This window comes from Amphiura filiformis, chromosome 15 (genome assembly GCF_039555335.1).
Source record: "Amphiura filiformis chromosome 15, Afil_fr2py, whole genome shotgun sequence".
Classification (NCBI taxonomy): Eukaryota; Metazoa; Echinodermata; class Ophiuroidea; order Amphilepidida; family Amphiuridae; genus Amphiura; species Amphiura filiformis.
In genome coordinates this window covers 42,665,400-42,677,511 of record NC_092642.1, presented here as the reverse complement: position 1 = coordinate 42,677,511, position 12,112 = coordinate 42,665,400, and the positions used below count along the sequence as shown (strand labels likewise).

General features: G+C 40.0%; 1 protein-coding gene across 1 annotated transcript in view; it reads right to left on the bottom strand.

Moving 5' to 3' along the window:
• The window catches only part of LOC140170973 (uncharacterized), a 29,460-nt gene extending 27,265 nt beyond the window's left edge, over positions 1-2,195 (bottom strand). The window contains exon 1 of the mRNA XM_072194163.1: positions 1,901-2,195. Within this exon, the coding sequence (XP_072050264.1) occupies positions 1,901-2,195 (295 nt within the window). The remainder of the gene's footprint in view (positions 1-1,900) is intronic.
• Between the last annotated feature and the right edge of the window lie 9,917 nt (positions 2,196-12,112).

Sequence of the window (12,112 nt, the reverse complement as noted above, 5' to 3'; positions counted from 1 at the left end):
CGGCTGTGTCTTTTTTCTTACAGGATCTTCTTTCTTTCTTCTGTCGACCTTTACATTTGCTCTAGCACTGACATGCGAACACCGATTTTGACCTAATTTGGTCACAATCATTACTGACCATGCCCCTACATGTCACATGAAATTCGTGGGGTCAAAGGTCACGTAAGGGTCACAGGGGTCAAAAACGTGATTTCAACTCAAAATGTTACTTCTCCCACACATTTCGCAGGACAGTAATGCCACTTGCACACATGCATTGTTATTACCCAGTGTCTATAAATCATACACAGATTTCAGGTCAAATGTCATTAAGGGGTCACTTCCGGTAAAAAAGCAAATTCTTTCAAAAAATTTTATTAGCTAAGAAAATTATAGGAGAGTAACATTATATGCACATATGAATAATTTTGACCTAATCTATATGTGGTATTTTTTACTTGGGGTCAAAGGTCGTTAAGGGATCACTTCCGGTATAAAACAAAATACCTTCAAAATGCTACTTCTCCCACAAATTATAAAGGACAGTAATGCCACTTGCACACATGCATTGTTATTACCCAGTGTCTATAAATCATACACAGATTTCAGGTCAAATGTCATTAAGGGGTCACTTCCGGTAAAAAAGCAAATTCTTTCAAAAAATTTTATTAGCTAAGAAAATTATAGGAGAGTAACAGTATATGCACATATGAATAATTTTGACCTAATCTATATGTGGTATTTTTTACTTGGGGTCAAAGGTCGTTAAGGGATCACTTCCGGTATAAAACAAAATACCTTCAAAATGCTACTTCTCCCACAAATTATAAAGGACGGTGATGTAACTTGCACACATGCATTGCTATTACCCAGTGTCTATAAATCATACACAGATTTGAGGTCAATGGTCATTAAGGGGTCACTTCCGGTATAAAACCAAATTCCTTTAAAAATTTGTATTAGCTAAGAAAAACATAGGAGAGTGACGCTATTTGCACACATGAATTATGTTTACCTAATGTATATGTGGTATTTTTTATTTGGGGTCAAATGCCATTAAGGGGTCACTTCCGGTCCAAGACGAAAAACATTCAAAATGTCCCTTCTGTCACAAATAACATGGCAGAGTGATACTATGTGCACACATGCCTGTGGAGTTTTCGTATATTTTGGGATCAAAGGTCATTAAGTGGTCACAACACGGCTGTGTTCGTGGTCTTAAACCACAGCTAAGTCTAGTTCCCCTTGTTTCAGCTGATTAATTCGCTCCTGCTTCACTTTTTCAAGACAAAGAGCGTCGTACAGACGACTCCGTCCTTGGAAGGATTTTTTTTATCCATTCTATATTTTTTATACTACAAAAATTACAAATCATTTTTCACGCCCGCCCGGACGCCTCCAATTTTTTTTTATCACGCCACACGTCGGAAGGTGCTAGTGCATGCTTCTGACAGAAAAATCCCGTTTGGTGAGGGTGCGTGGGGAATACGTGTGTGTTTCTGACAGGAAAATACCGTTTTGGTTGGGGTCTTCAACGACCATTTTTGATGTGCGTTCGAACTGGTCTCCGTGAACAAAATCCGGGACTCGAAGAATAGATGTGTGTTTTCTAACAATAAAAAAATACCGTTTGGTGGGGGTGGGGGAAAATGTCCCAGAAATCCCGTTTGGTGGTATGGAAAATACGTGTGTGTTTCTGACAGAAAAATCCCGTTTTGGTGGGAGGTGGGAAAAATGAGCAAGAGGTAGCATTATCTATCTACTCAGGCGCCAACATTGGGGGGATGATTGTATGGACCATCCCCCTGGGCAAAATATTGGGGGGGGGATTTATCCCCCACCCCCGGGATCTGCGCCTATGGTGCCCCCCAGGAAATAATGAACTCTATTTGAACTTGAAATGGAGTATATGTATACTTACCACTGACATTTGCAACACCATTATCTATGGATTGTGAATCGAGTGTAACAATTTCACACCAATAATTCTTCACATCTTGCTGGTAGTCTACAGACAGTATGGTTAAAATGCCTTCTCCACTATTTCTGTCAAATGTTGCTACCATTCTTCCTGATGTATGGTCATCCCATGTATCAGACACAGGTCGATATGAAAGGAGCATGTCCTCAGGTTTGAATTCATCACCATCTACTTCACTTGCATACCAATTAAACTTTAGGAGGTCTTGTATATAGTCATCAAAACTACATTTCATGGATGTTACTGTTCCACTTAGCATCCATTCAGGTATCTCAGCATTTGCTGCACTTTCCACTGTTTAAAAATTTAAAAAGATTAGTAATTAAAGCCATAATGATAAAATATCACCACTAACGTGGGGACTCGAACCAGTCGCAAACTATGTATTTCATGTGATGAAGTAACATCGATCATTTCCGTAATTTAGACCATACTCTTTTTACAGGTTCTATTAATAGACTCATTCGTAAAAAGGCTGGAAATATGAAGCTCACGCGTAAGCCATATGCAACCATTCTTTGTGCCAACGTCTTGGGCTGATAAAATAAACAAACTATACAGCCTGTCTCAAAACAAAATTGTGCAAGTGAACAGCGCCCTCTCTGGCAATTAGAAAATACCGTTGTGACATAATGCTTAAATCAACGTCAAGGGTGTAGTCTTAGCTCTCAAATACCGTTTGTTCTGTTCAATTTGCTTGTTTTAATCTCGAGATATGTTTAGTTAAAGACGAAAGGGTAAAATCACAATTGTGCCACTTTTACTACATGTAGGGAAGAGGGCTTTACATGTAACAGTGATAGCATCAAGTTTATCAAGAGTTCCTTCGCGAAATCAAAAGAATGCATCAATTACACAATACAATTTTTTTTACTGTTTTATCATGATGCAGGAATGATGATTCTCTTTTTCCACTTACAAGAGATTAAAAGATAAATAAATATTTCACATTCTGCTGTAAACATTGATTTCACATTCTGCTGTTCTGCATGTGCATGGCAATGATTTTATCATGATAAATACTGTTCTTTTAGTCACGTAAGACATGTTTAAAGACAAACAAATATTGCGCACTTATACATGTTATAGGTTAATGAACGCGTATTACTTTGTGGGAGAGATATTAGACAAAATAATGCATGTGTGCTGATGTCAGGGGCAATTTTAACGTGCCTCACTGTCACGTACGTGCCGAGATAAAATATTCGCACAGTGACAATTAACAATCCGTGTAGATATGCTTTAATAGTAGACAATGGTAGAGCCTTTCTTACGGTCACATTCAGGTAAAAATGTCAATTTATTTATTTTTGAAACGCACTCTACTTCATCAACACTTTTATCTCATTGCACGAACGTGACAGTGAGACACGTTAAAATAGCCCCTGTTGATGCGTCTAATGCATGCGCCCCGAAAGGGGGAGTGCATTAGACGCATCAACATCAGCTATCATTGATTTACATGTACAGCTCTCTTCCCTAGTAAAAGTGGCACAATTGTGATTTTACCCTTTCGTTGTTAAATAAACATATCTCGGAATTAGAACAAGCAAATTGAACAGAACAAACGGCATTTGAGAGCTAAGACTGCGCCCGTGACGTTGATGAAAGCATTATGTCACAACGGTATTTTCTGATTGTCATAGAGGTGCTTTTCACTTGCACAATTTTTTTTGAGACAGGCTGTAAATCGGTCTGGGATCGAAGTTGCATTCATGGCGATTTCAACGTGGAAACCTCGGGTTTTTTGCAATAGTATAGCTTCAATTTGGTTAGAAGTTTAAGTGGGGTAGCATGATACAGAATGTTGTGAAACAATGTAGGTAGTCAGATAACGTCTTACAATCAAGATATCGATAATCTAACAAAACACCATTTTTCCATGCGATATTCGCCGAATTAGCCCTTAAAACGGGCTTCTAAAGTTGAATTGATAATACATTTTGGCTCTGATAAATGGTGACATTATTTCTTTAATCGGTTTGTATCGTAGAATAATGCAAACGTTACAAGGAAAAAGCAATTGTTCCGACGTGAAATTTAGGAGGCACACATTTGAGCGCGACCATGTTTTGAACGCATCAACATGGTGCATAAAAGGCTGTAAATGAAAGGTATTTAACGGATAACAAGTAAGTATAAACATATAAGAATAATGTCTATTCGAGGCATCAAAATTTTTCTCATTAGGATATCAATTTTTGAGGAAATCAAAATTGTTTTTATAATGTTTTGCAAATTTCCTTTTACAAATTAAGCGCAAAGCTAACCGTCCAGGGCGTATTATTTTGCTCAAGGCCCTGTGCAGATAGGCAACATGTTAATGTTTTATACACTTTTGTACGTTTCCTTCAGTAACCTTAAGGGACCGTTCATTATTTCCACCGGAGGGGGCCGGGAGAATACATGGGGGTCAGATGGTTTTGGTCAGGCAAAAGGGGGGAGTCATATGGTTTTTTAGTTACTGAAAGGGGGGGGTCAGATGGTTTTGCATCTCAAAAATCCTGGAGCTTCCGGGGGCTTCGCTCCCTGGACCCCCATCTAGGGCATTGCCCCTGGACTCCTGACCATTGGATTTGCGCTTTGCATGTCGGCCGACACTTTGTTCCTAGTCAGGACTTAAGTCTGGCCTTGGAGGAATCTGCTTGTTTTTCACCCCCATTGTGTGAATTCACATAAATTTGCACCAAAACAACATGATTTGGATGCATTTCTGTGTTATTATATAATAGGTTCACAATTACACCCACTTGGCACCACCAAGGGTCTAAATTCTATAATTGTAAACTAATTATTATAATGTCAATTTTTACCAATACACATAGGTCCTATTGAAATTCAATTACAAAATTTGACTAAGCTGTATTACATGTATCACATGTCAACAGTCCGCTGCGGGGGTATTTGTGGGGGGGGGGGGTGTGTGTGTGACACACTATATGTATCTGAGTTGTGGCCAGGGACAAGCAATGACTGGAGAAGTGTCACTAGGTTGCATGTGCCAGCATACATTGTCATCATCATCATCATCGTCTTCATATGATATTATCGTCTTCAATGTGATATTAATAAATTATTCTAAACATCTTTTTAAAAATTGGATAAATGTCGCGGACAAATGTTCAGTGACTGCCAGTAAGTAGTGAACACAACACATACAAACCACAGCCGCCATAGCCCTAATGATGCTGCGTACATGTCTCTGTGCATGTTTTCTCTCTTTCAAGAGTTTAGAAAGCTCCATGAAAGAAGTTTTACACAGTCAAAATATTTATTAAATTATGTATAATCATCAATTATATCATTAAAGATAACAGTATTGATTCTGGGAAGTGACAGATAAATCTAAATAATTTGGTGGATATAGGATATTATGACAGATCACAGATTTGACAGCCCCAATTAATTAGGAAAATGGGCAAAAGTGAAGTCAACAATTTTGAATCAAATTTGAGATCTATTTTGACATTTTTAGATAATCATTTCACATTTTACATGGGACCTTTTGTGTCCAAGTCTGAGCCGAGCCAAGTTTGTTTGTGTCCGAGTCCAACAAAAGTGAACTTGAGTCCGAGTCCGGACTCGAACAATACATCACTGATTTATGGTAAGATGTCACAACCTACTTTATATTCCTTTTAATATTGATGAAGTAGATTTCGCAACTCATTTATTTTACACCAAAGGGCTATTCAACATGCAAGCTGCATTATGTTGAGAACTGGCATAACTTCACTGTGTACCCGAGCTATGTGCTTCACCCAGTATCAACAGGTATATTGAGAAGTTGATGCATATTTACATTTAAGAGACTGAAAATTAATAAATCAGCCGCTTGATAGCTTGATAAATGAAGAAATTAAACTTATTTGACTTTTTACATTCTGTATGATTTGTTTTAATAAATTACAACCTTTTTACAAAAGAAATTTTGAACTCAATGATTTAAATTCATTAAAAGTAGCATTTCATCCAACCCTAAATTGTCAATCAATTTACAGCCGTTTTTGCCTAATTATATATTTTTTAAATAATGAATTGTAATAATTTTGACCCTAAGTTTCCAAACCTGCCACTTGAAAGATTTTTCTTGGTGCAAAAAAAATTAACTTTAATCAATATCATGTGTGGTTTGTTTAGGGACCTGTGGTATTGAAGTACACATACAGGGTGTCAAAAAAGTGCAATAGATCAAAGAATCGATATTTATGCAAGAACCAAGTCAAACTTTACCATTATTGAAAAATGTTATAAATGCCACACTCAAAAGTCACCTTCTGTGAAAATATGAAGTGAATCGCGACTACCGTTAAATTTTTATAAGTCATTTTGCTGTGATACCCAATTTCGTTATTTGTCCACGAGATACCATGTATTTTGAATGCGGGCACACAATGCACGGTAAAGGCATTAGCTTTGAAACTGACATCAACTTAAAAAAGGTTGATTTTGCGTATTTTAATTTCTTTCTTTTTTTCTGTTCAAACAAACTTTCTAACATTACTTTAAGTCCTTCATACCTCACTCGACTCCAACGCCAGGTTTTTAATCCCAATATGTCCAACTTACTGGATATTTTGTAATTCACTCCACTTAAATTTGCGCGCATTTTATTTTGACATTTGAAAAAACCCGCCTACAAATTTGTATGTTTTTGATTGAGAATAAACATCTTTAAAGTAAAGGTAAAAGGAAAATAACAACAAATAATGTTTCTTTTCCTTAAAAAAGACCAAGGGCGATGACACTTTGGGTGCTCATTTAATTTCAATGCCAATGAGGTTAAGAAAATGGCAGTTGTTTCAAATCTACGTTACACAGAGTGCGCTGACATTCAAATTTTAGATGTCTCTTGGACAAACATTAAAATTGGGTATCGCTATAAAATGTGTCATAAAAACAAAACGATACTAGATGCCACAGTAATGTGTTTTACCAAACACGAATATCTATGCCCGTGACCACACCTAACCCCCTTCCCCTATTCACAAACGAAAACTTGGTGAGCACCATGTGAAAGCACTTGTTTTAAGCTTTCATTTGATATACATATAATGCTCATAACACTGGACTGGCCCACACTCTCTGTAATACCCTACCAAGCCTTCACTCTCTTTTATACCCCTATCACACCACCACTCTCTCTAAAACACCACCAGACTGGGCCACACTCTCTCTTATACCCCATCAGACCCTCACTCTCTCTTATACTCCACCACACCATCACTCTCTCTCTCTGAAACACCACAAGACTGGACAACACTCTCTCTAATACCCCACCAGACCCTCACTCTCGATCTCTAATACCCCATCAGACCCTCACTCTCTCTCTCTCTCTTATACTCCATCAGACACTCACTCGCTCTAAAACATCACCAGACTGATCCATACTCTCTCTAATACCCCACCAAGCCTTCACTCTCTTATACTCCATCAGACACTCACTCGCTCTAAAACATCACCAGACTGACCCATACTCTCTCTAATACCCCACCAAGCCTTCACTCTCTCTTATACTCCACTATACACACACTCTCTCTGAAACACCACCAGACTGGACCACACTCTCTCTAATACCCCACCAGACCCTCACTCTCTCCTATACTCCATCAGACACTCACTCGCTCTAAAACACCACCAGACTGGCACACACTCTCTAATACCCTACCAAGCCTTCACTCTCTCTTATACCCCATTAGACCCTCACTCTCTCTAAAACACCACCAGACTGGACCACACTCTCTTTAATATCCCACCCCTTAACCAACCACAACCTTTTGAGGTGGTCCAAAATCAAAAATCAAAATGCCTACACATTCCCTTTTAAGGGAGTTTTTGTCAAGTGACCTTTATCATTGCAAACACAGGGAGCTAACAAAATACTACCTATTGCGCTACACTGTGTTAATAGGTCGTACCTATTTGGCTTTTTAAAGCCTTTAGACTTTGACTTCTGGGGATGCTGCTAATATAAAATACATCAAGGGTCATGGGTCATCATTGTACCAATCAGGAACCCTGAGGGCGCTGTAGTTCTTGAACTAGAGCTGTTTGAAATTTTACACATATTGCTCACTGTAGCCCATTACATTTGACCTCTGGGGTCGATGTTACTGCAGGAAATATCTACGGGTAATGGGTCATCATTGTACCAAGCAAGAACCCTGAGGGCGCTATAGTTCTTGAGCTAAAGTGGTTTAAAAATTTACACATATTGCCCCCTGTAGCCTGTGACCTTTGACCTCTGGAGTCGTGGCTACCATAAGTTACTTCTAGGGGTCATGGGCCATCATTATACTAAGTATGAACCCTGAGGGCGCTATAGTTCTTGGGCTAGAGATGCTTCAAATTTTACACATATTGCCCCCTGTAGCCCATGACCTTTGACCTCTGGGGTCGTGGGTACCATAGGAAATTTCTAGGGGTCATGGGCCATCTATGTACCAAGTTTGGGCCCCGAGGCTACTTTGGTTCTTGAGCTAGAGGAGTGCAAAGGGAGCGTGAGAAGAAGAAGGAGGAGGAGAAGGAGAAGTCGAAGACTAAACACAACAAATACAATATCTATGCCCCGTTGCACGGGCATAGATAAGGAGAAGGAGAAAACTAAACAGAACAAATACAATATCTATGCCCCGTTGCACGGGCATAGATAAGAAGGAGAAGGAAAAGGAGACTAGATGCCACAGTAATGTGTTTTACCAAACACGAATATCTATGCCCGTGACCACACCTAACCCCTTTCCCTAAATAAACGAAAATTGGTGAGCACCATGTGAAAGCACTTGTTTTAAGCTTTCATTTGATATACATGTAATGCTCATTACACTGGACTGGCCCACACTCTCTCTAATACCCTACCAAGCCTTCACTCTCATTTATACCCCCATCAGACCACCACTCTCTCTAAAACACCACCAGACTGGACCACAATCTCTCTTATACCCCATCAGAACCCTCAATCTCTCTTATACTCCACCAGATCATCACTCTCTCTGAAACACCACAAGACTGGACCACACTCTCTCTAATACCCACCAGACCCTCACTCTCTCTAATACCCCACCAGACACTCACTCTCTCTTATACCCCATCAGACACTCGCTCGCTCTAAAACATCACCAGACTGACCCATACTCTCTCTAATCTAATACCCCATCAAGCCTTCACTCTCTCTTATACTCCATCAGGCCCTCACACTCTCTAAAACACCACCAGACTGGACCACACTCTCTCTAATATCCCATCCCTTAATCAACCACACCCCTTGTCCCATCATGACAACCTTTTGAGGTGGTCCAAAATCAAAAATCAAAATGCCTACACATTCCCTTTTAAGGGAGTTTTTGTCAAGTGATCAATTTCCTTGACGTACGATTCAGACCTTTATCATTGCAAACACAGGTAGCTGACAAAATACTACCTATTGCGCTACACTGTGTTAATAAGTCGTACCTATTTTGCTTTTTAAAACCCTTTAGACTTTGACCTCTGGGGATGCGGCTAACATAGAATACATCTAGGGTCATGGGTCATCATTGTACCAAGTATGAACCCTGAGGGCGCTGTAGTTCCTGAGCTAGAGCTGTTTGAAATTTTACACATATTGCCCCCTGTAGCCCATGACCTTTGACCTCTGGGGTCGATGTTACTGCAGAAAATATCTAAGGGTCATGGGCCATCGTTGTACCGAGTATGAACCCTGAGGGCGCTATAGTTCTTGAGCTACAGCTGTTTTAAAAGTTTACACATATTACTCCCTGTAGCCTATGACCTTTGACCTCTGGGGTCGTGGTTACCATAGGTTACATTTAGGGGTCATGGGTCATCATTATACTAAGTATGAACCCTGAGGGCGCTATAGTTCTTGAGCTAGAGCTGTTTGAAATTTTACACATATTGCCCCCTGTAGCCCATGACCTTTGACCTCTGGGGTCGATGTTACTGCAGAAAATATCTAAGGGTCATGGGCCATCGTTGTACCGAGTATGAACCCTGAGGGCGCTATAGTTCTTGAGCTAAAGCTGTTTTAAAAGTTTACACATATTACTCCCTGTAGCCTATGACCTTTGACCTCTGGGGTCGTGGTTACCATAGGTTACATTTAGGGGTCATGGGTCATCATTATACTAAGTATGGGCCCCGAGGCTACTTTAGTTCTTGAGCTAGAGGAGTGCAAAGAAGTGGTCTTAAGGAGAAGGAGGAGAAGGCGAAGACGAAGGAGAAGACTAAACACAACAAATACAATATCTATGCCCCGTTGCACGGGCATAGATAAAATTCTAATTCCTTTATTTCTTCACACAAGGTTGCTGATGAATATATCATATATAAAATGTTTTCAAACCTAAAAGGTTCAACTCGGTTCTTTAATAAAAATGGATTATTTTCTCTATTGCACTTTTTTTGACTCACCCTGTACAAATGTACTAGCTGGAGCATCAGAGCTGGAGCACAGGGGTGGCAGTTTGAACCAAAATCTGTGTACATGCATGTAAAACAAATAATATTGTAAAACACACTTTAAAATACCCGGCGTGGGGTTCTACCTGGTTGCAGGTATATGGGGATGTGGCATGATTTTGGGGTCCTTTTGGAGACCATTATTTCGGGAAAAGTGCCAAATTAGGGTAAATTTGGGTGCTTTTTGTGAAAAATTGGTATACAGCAAGAAGTAGGCATAATTTTTCAGCCTGATGTGGCAGTGACGTAATGCGTTGAGGCAGCTGATCCATGCGCGCATCTATTGCGCGTCTTTAATCACGTGTGTGCGTATGCCAGCGCTTTAAGCGTCCACCAGCTACTTGAAGCTATGTAAATGAAATGCACACTGCTACATCCATAGACATACCACCCAGACCTATGACTGCCCATCCCTGACCGTGGCAGTAGGTGAAGCCACGTATCCAAGTTGATTTTGGTCGGGTAGTCGGACGCTGAGAAATAAGCGTTCATGTCTGGAGAGAAAGACGCGCTCGTTTGCGTGATTGTTACGCCATTATCGCTCGCGTCAAATGCAACATGTTCCATATACGCGAACATATCTACTTGCTTGCGTCCGGGTATGCGTCCTTGTCAAAGTCGTTGCTAAGCAGTGTCGGCTTCACTACGCGAACCAAAGTCATTGGTCTAGGTACTTGTTTGTCTGGGGCTACATCAGGGTGAAAATGGTATTGAGAAAGAGCTTTTAAAGGTCTGTGTGGCACATCCCTAGCCCTGTAATCAAAATTACACCCCCTCCTTTAGGAATACCTTTTCTTGTTTGGTTGGCGTTTGTGTGTGGGGGTGGGGGTCATATGATTTTCATGTAGCTCGGAGGGGGTCATATGGTTTTTATTATCGGAGAAGGGGGATCATATAGTTTTCGGCAGTGATTTTCTTTCTGCTCCCGCCCCCCCCCTCCGGTAGAAATAATGAACGGTCCCTAAGTCTTATTGGTATAACAAGTTTCCAGGGTGTGCGTGTACCGTGTGGTTAAAAATCAAAGCGCCCCAACACACAATTTTATAAACGGAATAAAACAAATTTAAGCATAGTGCAGTTATGTCTACAGTAAATTTTCCATGACCTTTACAACTCTTATCTGGTTTAAGTGCTGTTTGTCAAGTGCCAACAATAACCCAGTGCTAACTAGTTCCATCTACCACAGTCACAGCCAATTAGCGCCTAGAATGGGCCACTTGACTGTCATGGTTACCATTTCCGGTTGGCATCACACTGGTTTGGGCTCTCTCTGACTTGAGTTTCATGCGATCTCTGTCATTTTACTTATCAAGGCGGTCCCCCGTTATTATATTGAATATGCTAATGAATTAAAGGCTGGCATAAAGAGTATAGATCAAGCTTGATTGACAGAAAGTACTAAATTCGTACCTCAAACAGTTTCGCGACACCCGCCGTCCAACTGCGGCAAACCCAGAACGGTTCGTTGAGGTAAAATTAGCATTGAATTTGCACGGGACTTTGGACAAGATTTTGGGTTTTCATTTCTCACACAAATGTATATTCTCCCGTTACCGAAACTTGTATCGGGTTAAAAATACAGAAACATTAAAAAGAATAAGTAATCTCACTATAGAGCAAGTACTAAAATCATAGGTCTTATAATTTTTGATATATGATGCTAACTAGTTGCCGTCCTATACCTACAACACA